This window comes from Sciurus carolinensis, chromosome 10 (assembly GCF_902686445.1).
Source record: "Sciurus carolinensis chromosome 10, mSciCar1.2, whole genome shotgun sequence".
Classification (NCBI taxonomy): Eukaryota; Metazoa; Chordata; class Mammalia; order Rodentia; family Sciuridae; genus Sciurus; species Sciurus carolinensis.
In genome coordinates this window covers 135,962,967-135,978,155 of record NC_062222.1, presented here as the reverse complement: position 1 = coordinate 135,978,155, position 15,189 = coordinate 135,962,967, and the positions used below count along the sequence as shown (strand labels likewise).

Sequence of the window (15,189 nt, the reverse complement as noted above, 5' to 3'; positions counted from 1 at the left end):
TCATTGTCTCGGTCCTCCCCTTGAGCCCGGCTCTGTGCTTTGCTGGACTCTTTCCAGCTTGGAGAGGCCACGATGTGCCCAGCTCTGCAGGGGAGCCACAGCCGGAGCCCTTACTCTGTCCCCCCGGCCTGGACCAGCCTTGCTCGGGGCTTCAGCAGGGCCAGGACTTCTGCTCCTGTCCCCTGTGGGGTGGATTCTGTTTGGGGCCTGACACTTTGGTCACTGAAGCAATATTTTCTTAAGCCTTTATTACTGGTATTTTTATGTGACTGCCTAATCCCAGGAGTTCAGAATAACTGAATTTTCAAATTTGCAAATAAAAATTATTTGAGCTCAGATCTTAGATCTCAGCCAAGGGGTGGCTGTGGAAGCCATGGGGTCCCTATCCTGGTTCTGGCTCAGACTCTGCTGATGCCCTGACATTTTCTTACTCTGGCTCCAACATATAGAACAGGTGTCACCCTCTAGACATCAGGTAGGTCCCCGCGTGGCTCACGGGGGCCAGCCTGCTGATTGCTTAGGTCCATCTGCCTCCTGGGCTTGTCCGGGACTCTCCCCCTCCTGGAGGAAATTTCAGGGCACAGCAGGGAGAAGGGATGTCAGCCTGTCTGGAACCCTGAGCCCCTGTCCCAGCCCCTCGTGGTGGTGGCCTGGAGGGCTGGAGTAGCTTTCCTGAGGCCAGCCTCGTGAAGTCTGCTGGAATGTGAAGCCAGGCGCCCGTCTGCGTGCGCCTGCTCAACACGGCGCCTAGCCTGGGCGGCCCCAACATCAGAAATTTACTTTTCACAAGTAAATGAGAGTCTGCAGGTCCGAGATCGAGGTGTTGGCAGGGCTGGCTCCTCCTGAGGCCTCTCTCCTTGGCCTGCACATGGCACCTCTCCTGTGTCCTTATGTGGTCCTCTCTGTGTCTGTGTCCTGCTCTCCTGCGGACCCCAGACGGTTGGATTAGGCTCACCCGAATGACCTCATTTTACCTTAAGCACTCTGGGAAGATCCTGTCTCCAATACGGTGACTTTCTGAGTTGCTGGGGTTAGGACTTCGTATGAATTGGGGATGCAATTCAGTCCACATCAGTGTCCCTGAAAGCTCGCAGAGCAAAGGGGCCTTTCCGCAGCCTTGCTGGGTTGGTGCTCGTCCGCGTCTGCCTTGCCAGAAGCTTTCAAGAAGCCTAGAAAGACTGGCTCTTCAGACGGCCCGCGTCACGTGATGGGGAGGCAGCTCTTGCCTCCATTGGATCCAGTGCTGCCACGAGCCCTGGAGAAGCCTTCCTGGATAACCAGGCCAGGTGAAGCTGCTCACCTGTGCTCTCGGCCCTCTGCCCTGCTGGCCCAGCAGTGTGGACAGTCGAGTGTGAGCGCCTGGAGGGCAGGCCCCGCCTGAGTGCCCTCCACCCGGCGGGTGCCTGTTCAGCCTGGCTCAGACATGAGTACTTAGTGGGACTGAAGCTGCTGAGCTGAGGGCCCATTTTGCTTTTAAGAACCAAAGTCCCTTTTGTTGTTTGTCTCCAGGCAAATAGGAGAGAATTTAATCGTTCCTGGCGGAGTGAAGACCATAGAGGCCAATGGGCGGATGGTCATTCCAGGAGGGATCGACGTCAACACATACCTGCAGAAGCCCTGCCAGGGGATGACCGCGGCCGATGACTTCTTCCAGGGCACCAGAGCAGCGCTGGCGGGCGGGACCACCATGATCAGTGAGTCGCAGGGCCCCTGCCTCGGGAGCCTGGCTGTGAGTTCTCCATCACTACAGGCAGAGCAGCACCGGGTGCCCAGTACAGACTGGGCCCTGAGCTCAGGGTGTCCTTTTATTTCCCTCTCACTGGGATCCTCCCGTGAGGCTCAGTGTTTTTCAAAGCGATGTAGACGTTAAAACTTTCAAAACTCATTTTAGTGTGTATTGAAGTAAAATTACTAGCACTTTCTGATTATTATTATTCTAGGCTGAGATTGAAGTTAGCATTTAGATTATTAGAAACTGAACACATTTGAAAGTATTATGTAAAGAATGGTATGGATTACAGGGAGGTAAGGAAAGACATCCTGAAGTGTGAAGATGGTTACAGTTTTGGAAACCATGATGTGGATGTTATTATGATAGAGGATAAAGGCTCAGAGAGTTGAGGTAATTTGCCCAAGGTTACATAGCTAGAAAGTAGATGTATTAGTCAGTATTGGTGTAAATAATGCTGTGATAATGCTACATAACAAACAGTCTCCTGTTAAATATCTGTTTTCCATTGCTGTAGCAATATACCTGAGGTTAGGTACTTTATAAAGAAAAGGGGCTTATTTAGATCACAGTTTGGGAGGCTGAAAGTCTGAGATTGGGTGGCCCTCTTGATTGATTCAGCCTCTGGTGAGGGTCCCCCTGTCTGAGTCACAACATAGTGTGTGGCACCTTGGCATAAAAATGTGTGAGAGGGACAGATCACATGGCAAGACAGGACAGGACGCTGGAGAGAGCAGGGAGGGGCCAGTATGGCTCTCTTGTTGTAGGTCACTCTCTCAGGACAGTGAACTCCTGAGAGGCCAGCATCAGTTCCTTCTGAGTTTGTGCCCCCAGTGGCCTGCTTACCTTCCGCCAGGCCCCGCCTCTTAAAGGTCCTGCCCCCTCCCAGCATGGCCACCCTGAGGCCAAGCTTCCAACCCAGGAACCCTTGGGGACACAGGCAAGTCAACTCCAGATTGTAGCAGCCCCCAAATCTCAAGCAGCCCTTGCTTTCTTATTCAGCGTGTGTGGCAGTGGGTGACCCCACGGCGGCACGGCTTTGGCCCGCAGTTGGACTCGGGGTCTCCTGTCCTGGCCCAGCCTGGCACAGCCCTGCCCGCCTCAGGGCATGCTGGTGTGCGGGAGGGTCTGAGAGACTGGCCCTCTGCCGCCTCATCTCTTCACTTACACCCCAGTTCCACCACGCCCTGTGACTGGCGAAAGCCACCTGGCCAAGCGCAGAGTCCCTGGGAGCACTCTGCCCGCAGTGAACCACGGTGGGGCGTGGGGCCACGGGGGCAGATGGCACTGCCCAGTGCGTGGCCTGGTGGGGCAGCTGGACTTCTCTGCTGCCGTTTGGCTTTGTGTTGCTTGAATAGTTGCTTTGCTGGGATTCCACCTCAGTAAATGGTTTTAATTAAGCAGGTAACAGCTGATTATAAATGCTCTTTGACCTGTCACGCTGTGTGGTCTGAACTGGCCGGCCCCAGCCTGTCTCCACCCTCCCAGGTGGCCCTTTGGTGGCCCCCTCTGTGGCTGGTCCAGACACCCAAGCCCTGAGCCAAGAGGTCTGGCTCAATGCAAAGGCGAAGTCCTGAACCTTTCCAGCATCTGACCTGCTGGGGGACAGTGGGAGGAGCCAGGACTTGGCCCCGACAGGCTTGAACTTGTTGCCCTTGGGCTGCAGGATTGCGGGCCTGCCCTGGGCCTGAGCCCTGGCTGCCTGGCCTGCAGTGCGGGCCTGGTGACTGAGCCCCCGAGGGTGCTGGGGAGACCTAGTGAGATCCTGCAGTACAGGGTGCGGAGCCCTGCGTGAGAGGCCGGGCCCCCAGGGCTCCCCTTGCTCTTTCCCCGTCACCCATGCCCAGGCCCATGTGACTGTAAGCTGTGACTCGGCTGCAAAAGAAAGGGACACAGTGCTGAGAATGGGGGACGGGGCTCAGAGAAGGCTTCCCTGAAGAGGCCACATCCCTTGGGGAGCTGAGGGATGAACTGGAGTCAGGTGGAGGAGGCAGGAGGAGAGCAGAGGCCGGGAGGAGGAGCGGCTCACGCAGAGTCACAGTGGAGAGACGGAGGAAGGCCCATGACCAGGCTGGGTGCAGAGACCGAGGGACGGGCCTGCGGCGGGCTGCAGGGACAGGAGCGGGGCAGTGCTGGGCTCAGCAGGCAGGGGAGAGTTCTGTGTGTTTTCGTCTGGAGGCTCTGGAAGGGCTCAGGGAGCGCGTGGTCCATGCGGTGGAGCAGGTGGGAGGCTCCTGCAGTGTTTCCGCTGGCACGCAGGGTGGCCTGGCTGTGGCGGTGGACGGCAGTGGGCAGGTCCAGGGGCACGTGCGGGGCGTCAGCGGTATCACGATGTTGGGCATGGGGATGTGAGGGAGGGGAGTGGCAAGCCCTCACGTGCGTCTGTGGGACCGAGAGGTGCTGCACTCCTGTGTCCCCTGCAGCGGGCGGGGGGCGCTGCGGGAGGCTTGGGCCGTGCTGATTTTGAGGCACCTTGGAGTCGCCCTGTGAGGGAGGTCAGGGCGCAGCTGGGCGGCATTCGGCAGCTCGAGGCCGTTTCTGCATGAGCCAGGAGTGGAGAGGGGCCCTGGGGCAGCTCGGCGTGAGGGCGAAGGCGCAGGAGGAGCTGGAGCCTGTGGGGACTGAGGAAAAACCCAGAGACCGGGCGAGCTGACCTGGGAGACAAGAGCGAGTCAGAGAAGACGGGGTGGCGCTGGGCGCCCGAGGGCCAGCAGGCAGGACCGCAGTGTCCAGCAGGCCCCAGCGCCAAGGCCCGTCCGCAGAGGCTGCTGCCCGGGTTGGGACGAGGTGGGCGCAGAGGCTGCTGTCTGGGGACGTCTTCCTGACGCCTGGCCGTGAGGGGTGCAGGGAAGCAGGGGTCGCCCCAGCGGCAGGCGCGGTCCGCGGAGGTTGAAGACAGGCCTTTGAGCTATTTTACGTCTCAGATTGTGCTTGAGAAAGAGGTGACGGGCCGGGCCCGTGGCTCGGTAGAGCACGCGTCCAGCGTGAGGCCTGGGTCCCTCTCACCTCTGCATTTAAATAAGATAAAAGTGAAGGTCCACAGCAACTAAAAAAAAAACACACAAAGAGATGACAGAGTCGCCTCTAAAGTCCTTTCCACCCTTGGCGTTCTGGGCCAAGGCCAGCCCTGGGGCGCCGTGTGAGAGCGCAGACCGCCTGGCAGGTCCCCAGGCGGTCTTCCTGCCTCCTCTCGCTAGTTGTGGGCCTTGAGTGAGCTCTGGCTCCTCTCCCCTCCCCTCCTCTCCTCCCCTCCGCTCCCCTCCCCTCCCCCTCTCCCCTCTTCTCACTCTCCCCTCCCTCTCCCCTCCCTCCCCTCCTCTCCCCTCCCCCTCCTCTCCTCTCGTCCTCTCCTCCTCCCCTCCCCTCCTCTCGTTCTCCTCTCCCCTCCCTCTCCCTCCCCTCCCCCTCCTCCCCTCTCCCCTCCCTCTCCCCTCCCCTCCCTCTCCCCTCCTCTCCTCTCCTCTCCTCTCCCCTCCCTCTCCCCTCCCTCTCCTCTCCGCTCTCTTCTCTTCCTGGTACTGGGATTGAACCCAGGGTGCTTCGCCACGGAGCTGCATCCCCAGCCCTTTTGTGGTTTTTCTCATTTTGAGACAGGGTCTTGCTAAGTTGCTGAGGCTGGTCTCAAACTTGCGATCCTCCTGCCTCAGCCTCCCACCTTGCTGGGATTACAGGCGTGCGCCACAGTGCCAGGCCCCAAATGGGGTTAGTACTCTTCACTCCTTGGAGTGGCCATGAGGGTTAAAAGAGGTATTTATAACGCTTCCTGCTACTGTCTTGAGGTGGAGAGCATCAGAGAGATTGTGAGGACAGGAGGGCGGCGATGACGGCAGTGGTGGCCATGGAGACAGGGATGAGCTGAGGCTCATGGGATGGGGTGGTGGTGATGGTGATGGAGGTGCTGGTGGCTGTGGAGACAGGGATGAGCGAGGCTGATGGAAGTGCTGGTGGTCATGGAGACAGGGATGAGCTGAGGCTGATGGGATGGGGTGGTGGTCATGGTGATGGAGGTGATGGTGGTCATGGAGACAGGGATGAGTGAGGCTGATGAGATGGGGTGGTGGTGATGGTGATGGAGGTGCTGGTTATCATGGTGACAGGGATGAGTGAAGCTGATGGGATGGGGTGGTGGTGATGGTGATGGAGGTGATGGTCGTCATGGTGACAGGGATGGTGTGAGGCTGATGGAATGGGGTGGTGGTGATGGTGATGGAGGTGATGGTCGTCATGGTGACAGGGATGGTGTGAGGCTGATGGGATGGGGTGGGGGTGGTGATGCGGGTGGAAGATGTGGTCCTAAGCATCATGACACGTTTTCTCTGTCCCAGTTGACCATGTTGTTCCTGAACCCGGGTCCAGCCTGCTGACTTCCTTTGAGAAGTGGCATGAAGCAGCTGACACCAAGTCCTGCTGCGACTACTCCCTCCACGTGGACATCACAAGCTGGTACGATGGTATTCGGGAGGAGCTGGAGGTGCTGGTGCAGGACAAAGGTCAGTTAAAGCCCTAGAACTGGGCCGTGGAATCCCTGGTTCCTTGGTGGATCCGGGTCACGTAGAACTAAATCCCTTTATCCTCATGGGCCGTGACTCCAGTCATGAAATGTGCTCTGCCACCTGGACAGAAGACAGGCTCTCCCTAGGCCCAGTTTCCGTGGATTGGCAGGCAAGGCCCTTGCGGGTCTCACCTCACATTTCTTTCTCTGCCATGACCCATCTGGGTGCCTGTCATCCTGGCTGCTGTCCCTGCACTGCCACGCCGCTGGGCCTTTGCTCAAGCTATTCCTCTGTCAGGAGTGTCCTTTTTCTCTGCCTGTCAGATGCTATCCTCCTTCTTGCCCCAGGTCAATAATTACCTTCCTCCATTTCCCCATCAGAACTGCTTTCTTCCTCCAAAGCTGTGCACCTGGGCCTCCCTGGGGCACATTTTCCTGTTCTTGGGTTGTGGGATGTTGGTTGTCTGTCTGGTTCTTCTGAAGCCACTGAGCTCTGTGAAGTGTGGGTCACCCACGTGGCTTCCTCTGCGGGGTTGCACTCCTGACCCTGCAGTGTGGATGCTCAGCAGGGTCCAGGGTCGAGGGGAGGAGGTGAGGAGCAGGCAGGGGAGAGCCGTCAGCCTGGGGTCAGCCCGGGTGGAGGGGCTTCGAGGAGTGTGTAGAGTGTGCTGTGTGTTCTCACAAAGGCGTCGTCACCTCCAACACTTCCGCCATCAGGAAACCGGGAGAAGGAAAGCAGCGTGCGCTCGTTCTGCCTCCGCCGCAGTTCCCGAGGTGGGGCCCCTGTCTTCCTGGCCTGCGCCTCTCCAGGGCGTTTCCCTGCCTGGTTCCAGCCTTGCTCTTTGGGGTCTTTCTCTTCTCACTTGAGTTTTATGAGCAGCTGGGCTCTGCGTCAGCAGCTGCTAATGAGCCTAATGTGGAACGTAGTGGCGAATTTGCTCAGCTACTCTCTTTATGTTGGCCGTTTAGGTTTTCTCTTGGTTCTGTTATAAATTGTATTATGGTGAACATCTTCATTTGTAAGCATTTATTTGCATTTCTAATTATTTTCCTCGGATTTCTAGAAGTGGAAATCGCAAGTCAGAGGTTTTCACGTCTTCAAGGTCGTGACCCTCCTGGCCAGGTTGGTCTGCTGAGCGGTGTGCCCACCCGCACACCCTCGGCCCGGCCCGGCTGCTCCGCCTCTGCGGGGTCCCTGCTGCTGACGGGTGGGGGCCCAGCAGACTCCTCTGTGACTGATTGCACTTTGGTGTAGTTTTCCTTGTGGGAAGACCCCTCGCAGTCTTCTGTGCTGCCATGTGACCCTTGTGTCCAGAGGGCATTGTCCCTCCCCATGGTTGCTGTGAACCCCACGTTGACCCCGCAGAATCGTGATCCAAGCACGTTCACTGTTCTGTCTCGCTCTCCTCTCCTGACCTGGGTCCCGAGGAGTTTCCCACGTCGCCCCTGTGGACTTCACCACGGCAGTTCTAACTGCCTGACCGTGGAAGGGACAGGAGGGGCGCGCAGAGGGCTGGGAGCGAGCCCGGGCCCGTCACTGGGGGGAGAGTGCCACGTCCACCGGGCAGCATGGCTGTTGGGCTCCTGGTGTTCGTGGCGGTGCCCTCTGGAGGGCAGAGAGCGTTTTCCTCCGTTGGCTGGTGCCCCCGAGGAAGAGCCCTGTCGGTGTTCCAGGAGCCCTCGAGGGCAGGTGTGTCCCCGTCCCCAAGCGTGGCAAATGCTTTCTGTAGATCTAGGTTTCCACATTCGTACTTGCTCATTGAAACAACGTGGAAGTGTCTAAAATAAAAGTGATAATTTGGAATTGACTTTCTAGAGTTTCCCTATTTATATATGTAGATACAAAAGTTTTGAATTATACATATACTATTTGCATATGTATAGACACTGTATATATAGTTTTAACATAAATGGAACTGTAATATGTGTTATATTCTACATTCCTTTTTTTTTCTTACTCAATAAAATATGGAGATCCAGGCCCACCACTCAGTAGCTGTCTCACCTGGGCCAGTCATTCAGGTGTCCCAGTTTCCCCTGTGAGTAAAAGGTTGTTCGAAGATGAAATGAGAGGTCGTGTGACAGGTACTTGGAGTCGCGCTGGCCAGGTAAGGGCTCTGTTGAGCCATGACTTCTTCTACCGTTCCCTGTCAGTGCGTACCTCATTTCCCTAGACCTCCAGAGTATTCCATTTAAGGTGGAGCATGTTGACCTGGTGCCTACTGGTAATTTAGAAAACTTGTGTGGTCAGGCCTCTGAGGACAGAAACTCTGAGGCCAAGGTGGTTCTGCAGCACAGGAGCATGTATTAGTTTCGTTTTGCTACTACAACACAACCTACACACTTGGTGGCTTAGAGAACACAAATGTATGATCTTACAGATTTGGAGGTCTTCCAGGCTAACTCCAAAGTGTTGGCAGGAAGTGTTCCTTCATACAGCATCACGGACCTTGGGTCCATCAAAGCAATCAGGATTTGGGGGCTTCTTGCCCTCTCTAGCTCCAGTAGAAAGCCTGATTCCCACATCCATCACCTCACATGCTCAGCACTCAAGATCTATCCTCTTGGAAAACTCTCTAGTACATAACACATTATCCACCAAGGTCCCATGCTGTACAGTAGACCTCCAGAATTGATTGCTCCTGTCTAACTGAGGTTTGTGTCCTTTGACCAAAATCTCCCCATATTCCCCCAGTCCCCTGGCAGCTGCTGTTCTCTGTGCTGCTGCAAGGTCACCTGGAGTGCAGTCACGTGTTCTTGTCTTTCTGCCTGGTTTATTTCATTTAAAATGATGACCTCTAGTTCCATCCATGCTGTCCCAAATGGCAGGATTTCCTTCTTTGTCAAGGCTGAATATCATTCTGTTATGTGTCTGTTGTGCATCTTTATCCATCCACCATCTTGGACACTTAGTGTTTTAGTCAGATTTTTTTGCTGCTGTGACTAAAAGACCTGACCACAATAATTGTAGAGAAAGAAAAGTTTATTTGGTGCTCACGATTTCAGAGATATCAGTCTACATACTGAGCCCCATCCCTCGGGGATCAAGCTGAGGCAGAAACACCACGGCAGAATTGTGTGGTGGAGGGAAGCAGCTCATGTGATGATCAGGAAGCAGAGAGAGTCCACTCTCCAGATGCAAAATATAATCCCAATGGCTCACCCCCACTCGCACCTCCTCCAGCCAAACCTTACCTGCCTTCAGTTTCCACTCAGTCAATCCATCAGGAAATTAATTCACTGATTGGGTTAAGGCTCTCATGACCCAATCATTCTCCTCTAAACCTCCTTGCATTGTCTCACACAAGCTTTTGGGGGAACCTCAAATGCAAACTATAACATTCCACCTCTCAGCACCAAAAGCTCATGAGCATCTCACAATGCAAAATACATTTTGTCCATTTCCAAGAATCCCCATAGTCTTAACAGCTCCAAGATTACCCAAAGTTCAAGTCCAGAGTCTCCTCTGAGACTCAGGACAAGCTCACATCATCAGCTCCCATAAAAATCAAAAGCAATTTACAGGTATCCAGTGTATCAAGGTACTGAGCAAACATTTCCATTCAGGAAAAACAGGGGCATAGAAAGAAGGGATGGGACCAAAGCAAGACTGAAATCCAGCTGGGCAACAAGTCTTGTAGCTCTACATAGGGGTATCTGGGGCACACGGCATCGTGATGCTCTGTCCAAAGGGCTTGTGTAACTCCATCCCCGTGGCCTTGTTGGTTGCAACCCAGTGCCCTTTCTGTTGGTTTGTCTCTGTTTAATTCCTATAACTTTCCTCAGTAGATGTCACACATTACTGGCACTTCTAATCTGTGAGTCTCCACAGCAGCTTTGTCTTCCTCCACACATCTCCACACATTGCCCTCTCAGGGCTGCCCATAGGGACTCCAATCCTGGGGCCCTTTTCCTGGCCTCCCAGGCCTTCCTTTGAAATCTTAGTGGAAGTCTCCATGACTCCCTAACTCTAGCATACTGCATTATTGCAGAACTAGTAGTTGACACCAAGGTCTGCCACCATTTACAGCAGTAGCCAAGGCCTCCAGAATCCATGGGCTGGCAGCAGCTCTGAGTACCTGGGTAGCTGAGCACCACTGAAAAAACTTCCTAGACCCCTGTGAAAGAAGGATTTCCCATGATCTCTTCTCAAGAGAATTTTTACTTTTACTCCTTTGAGTCTGAGATGGATATGATCGTGTTAATCCCTAAGATGCCTTCAAGCCATCTTTCTTATTGTCTCTGGTCAAAGTCTTTAGCATTTCTTTAGTGGTGGTAAAGTCTTAACAACTACAACTTCCTTAGCCCCAGTTTTACTTCCATCTTCCAAGTTCAGTTTTTCAGACCTTTCTGCTCTGCTTTCTGCTCCTGATTATCACAATAAAGTGGCTAAAAGCCACCAGCAATACCCATGCCACTGCCTGAATGCTATGCTGCCTAGAAATGTCTTCTGCCAGATAAATAAGTCCATCACTTTAAAAATAAACCTCAAAGAAAGTCTCAGGACACAGACAAAATGCAGACAACTTTCAGCCAGAACATAACCCAAATGGCCTATAGTCCAATTACTAATAAAGTACTCCTCTAAACCCTCTTGAGCCCTGTCTTTACTGTCCATGGTCCTGTTGGCATTCTGGTCTTCCAAGCTCCCACCAGAATCCACTTGAAACAATCTAAAGCATTTCAGCGTGCATTGCTAAACATCTCAAAATTCTTCCCACCAATTCCAAAAAGCTCCAAAAGCTTCTGAACTATATGGTCAGGTTAACCACAGCAACAACCCCACTTCTTGGTACCAATTTCTGTTTAAATCAGCTTTTTCACTGCTTAACTAAAAGACCCGACCAGAACAACTTTAGAGAAAAAAAAGTTTATTTGAGGGCTCACAGTTTCAGAAGTCTCAGTTCATAGACTGAGTTCCATTCCTCAGGGTTTGAGGGGAGGCTGAACATCATGGATAGTGGAAGCATGTGCAGAGGGAAGTGCTCACATGATGATCAGAAAGCAGAGAGACTCCACTTGCCAGATTCAAAATATACCTCAAAGGCACGTCCCTATTACCCACCCCTCCTCTAGCCACACCCTACTCATCGATGGTTACCACTCAGCTAATCCCCATCAGGGGATTGATTCACTGATGATTAAGGCTCTCATAAATCAATCATTCTCCTCCAAACCTTCTTGCGTTGTCTCACTCATGAGCTTTTGAGGGATGCCTCACACCTAACCATAACACCTGGTTGATCCCAGACCTTGGCAGTTGTGAGTAGTGTGCAGCTGTCTCCTCAGCAAGCTGACTTCAGTTCCTTCGGATGTGTATCTGAAGGGGGCAAGTGGGACTTGCTGGACCTTCTCTTGTTTTGTGTGTTTTTAATTTTCGAGGACAATTGGTGCTGGTTTGCATGACACCTCTGCTCATCTACATCCCTGCAGCAGTGTTCAGGGTCCCTTTCTCTACTTGGTCATCGACACTTGTTGTCTTTCAGATGTGGGTTTTTTAAAAAGCAGTCAACTTCAGTGGCTCCACACAGTCCCCAGGATAATTCCCAGTGCCACATGACTTTCAGGGCTTTTGCCTGAGGACACTACCCTCATGGTTTCCCTTATGGCCAGGCTGTCTTGTTGGGTCAGGGCTGTGTGGATGCCAGTCCCCTCTGAAAGACCCTTCCTGCCTTTGCTTGGAGACTTTCCTGTTTGTGGCTGAGCTGCACCTTCCTCGTGGAAGATTCCTGATGCCCTTGCTGGATTTAGCACCATCCAGTAGCCCCTGCACATCCCTCATCATGGAGTTTCTAAAGCTGGCCGTCTTGCCTGAGTATTTGTGATAGCCCCCTACCCTACCCCAGACCATGAGCTCCCTGAGGCAAGGACTGTCCTCTGACTCAGTTGTGTGCCTGAGCTTGCTCACTGCAGAGCACAAATACCAGGTACCAATACCCTGCTGACTATTCCTTTCAATAATTCCCGTGTCCAAGGATCTTAGCACATGTCTGGCATAAATTAAGCTCTCAGTAAATGTTCATTGCATGAATGAATAAATCAGGGAAGGGAGGAAGAGAGAGAAAGGGAAGGGAGGAACATGCCTCGTTTCCTTGGTCCTGAAGCATCTTGGCACATCTTTAAGTCGCAAGGGTTTTGCTCAGAAATCTCAGTGTTCACCATGACTGTGTGACATCAAGTGCAAGACATGTTCATGTTGGGGAACCAATTTAGAATACATTCAGTGCAGTGTCCTCCTCCATATAGAGATGGAGAAACTGAAGCCCAGAGAGACGCAACAACTTCTCCAGTGTCACACAGTACAAGGACTGGAACTCAGCTCTCCGTGACAGAGCTGCTGTAGCTCTTGCTGTCTGTGGAATTGCAAGCAGGCACCCTTTCAGGGCACAGGCTGGGCACGGTGGGCTTAGGGTGAATTTCAGCTCTCCTGGGCGCTTCCTTTGCCAGGAGTCTTTGTGTGGGGCACAGCTCTGCAACCATCCAAGCTGCACCAGCCCCTGACCTGCATCTTTATATTGCATGTCAACCCTTGAAGGCTAGCTCCAGGACAAGCTCTGTGAGGATGAGAGCCAACGCTCAGTGGTTGCATCTGTCCTTGGACTCATCGATCCCTGGCTTGTTTTAGCAACCTCAAGAGGCCAGGGGGAGTCATTCTGGAGTCAGCGGTGACAAAGTGCTACATGAACTTGATGAGGAGAGTGGCTGTCCCTTGGGATGGAATTGACTCAGTAGACCACTGATGAGGAAGTCCTGCATGTTATTTCTCAGCCACAGACCTCAAACACTGTTAATATTAATTTTCATTTTGATGGATGTCATCAGCATTTAAGTCTCAAAGAGAGACTTTAATTTAAAAGCCATTAAAAGGTGAAGAACAAGCTGTAGTGAAGAGGAGAGGACCTCGTGGTGCCTGGGAGCCTCCCTGGACCAGACTCTTGCTGATTTAGAGCAGCAGAGCAAGGGCAATGGTCTTACTTACTCTCTTGGATGGACCTCCTGATCTTCTTTGGGACTCTCATTGTCTCTTTATCATGCTCCTCTGTGCATCAGCTAGCTTTGCTGGGTAACGACTGCCCCGAATCTCAGGCTTAAGATGGCAGTCGCTTATTAACATTCTGTTGGTTGGTGATTTTGGCTGGGCTCAGTTGAGCAGCCCTTCATATCTTGCCTGGGCTCACTTGGGCATTTGTGTCTCACCTGGGACACCTGGGGTGGCTCCATGCACCTCTCTCCCCTTCCGTGGTCCTCTAGGACTTCTTCCCAGGTGGCAGTGATCCAGAAGAGCAGGAAGAGAGGCTGGAGGGCCACTCGCAGCTTCAGCTGGGTCTCACACAGCACTTGAGTTGCATCACTTGAGAAGTTCCTGCCCCAGGGCCCGGCTGCCCTCCTTGGCAGAAGTGCCCAAGTGGTTAAAGCAAGTCACAAGAGCTGCCCGGGGTTCACGGGTGGGAGAAGGGACTCCGCCTCTTGCTAGGAAGCACCTGAGAGTGTGTGGCATCTTATCCACTATGTTCCTCCCAGATTCAGAATGCGCTCACCCTCCAGCAACCCAGAAGTTTCATCCAGGTATAGCACAGGATTCAGATCCTCGGTCTCACTGTCATTTACAGAGGCTGCTCTTCATCCAGAGGCCTGTGAAGTGGGAAGGGAAATGTGTATCCCACTCATGGCCACCGTGCACTGGTGGACAGGGACAGGGACAGGATAGGCACAGCTAATACTCTTATTTAGAAAGGGAAAGAAAATGGGGGCCCCTTGCCATGATGGATGGATATTCTGGAATCCAGCTGAGCACACACTGCTCAGTCCACCTATTCTGGGGTTTGAGAAATTCCTGCCCCAGGGCCCGGCTGCCCTCCTTGGCAGAAGTGCCCAAGTTCCAGGCCAACAAACTACATAGAGCCCATGGGCCACATCTGGCCATGGACTGTCATTGTGCTGCCCTGAAGCTGGGAATATCTTTCGCATTCTTAAAGGTTTTCAAAGTAAAACAAAGCAGAGCAAGCAAATGGCAAAAACACGTGGCAGAGACAGTATGCGAAGCTCAGGTGTGACTTTCCTGGAAGGCTCCCTGGACTGTCGCCCACTCCCACGTGTTCCTGGTGGCACCTTCCTCGGCTTCCCCCGCGCCGCGTGGTGGTGTGGAGGGAGAGCGTGCTTCTTCTCTTCACACGTTTTCTCTCCTTCTTATCTTGCCACAGGCGTCAATTCCTTCCAAGTCTACATGGCGTATAAGGACCTCTACCAGATGTCCGACAGCCAGGTAGGTCCCACTCAGCTCCTCCACCTGGCAGCTCCGGCCAGCCCGGCCGGTCACGGGGCGCAGGAGGAAGGAGACAGGACTGGCAGGGAGGCTGGGGCTCGGGTCCTGCCACCCGTGCTAATTGCAACGTGACCTTGTGCCATTGCCCTTCCTGGGTCTCCATTCCCTTCCTGCTGTGGAGTAGAACGGGGATCCCTGGCAGGCTGGCCCCCCGTGGGCTCATCCTCGGTGTCATTAGCATACAGAGGCTGGGAGCACCTGGCGGAGGTGTGGGGCTCAGGACGCGTATCCCTGGGAGCTCCGGGTTGAGTCTGGGCTCCAGCAAGGCTGGGGACTATTGCGTTAGCCCTGAGCTTCCCTCAAACCAACCTCGAGGCCTCAGGCACGTCACTTCCTTTCTCAGTTTTCTCATCCAAAAGATGTGGAGTCCTGGCCCTGCGGACCTCAGTTGTCATGTGGGTGCCAGGAACTCAGGAGGGTGCTGCCCGAGCTGTTCTGCGGGTCTGGGGACTACTCACCAGCTACCCGGTCTCCCTGCGCTGTGGGGTCTCTTCCTTGGTTTCCTTACCTTTCCCTCGTCCCTGTGTGTTAGTGTGGCAGAGGGAACCATGGATGCTAGGGCCAGCCTGCGGCTTGCTGTGCAGCCCGGAGCAGCTCTCCCAGCCTCTCTGGGCTTTAAGCCCATAATAGCGCCTGCCTGGTGGA

The 15,189-nt window shown here is 53.9% G+C and overlaps 1 protein-coding gene across 2 annotated transcripts in view; it reads left to right on the top strand.

Annotated features, from left to right (window-relative positions):
- The window catches only part of Crmp1 (collapsin response mediator protein 1), a 62,226-nt gene that overhangs the window by 22,246 nt on the left and 24,791 nt on the right, over positions 1-15,189 (top strand). For both annotated transcript variants that reach the window (XM_047566599.1, XM_047566600.1), the window contains exons 3-5: positions 1,510-1,694; positions 6,055-6,219; positions 14,423-14,484. In XM_047566599.1, coding sequence (XP_047422555.1) covers positions 1,510-1,694; positions 6,055-6,219; positions 14,423-14,484 — 412 coding nt within the window. The remainder of the gene's footprint in view (positions 1-1,509; positions 1,695-6,054; positions 6,220-14,422; positions 14,485-15,189) is intronic.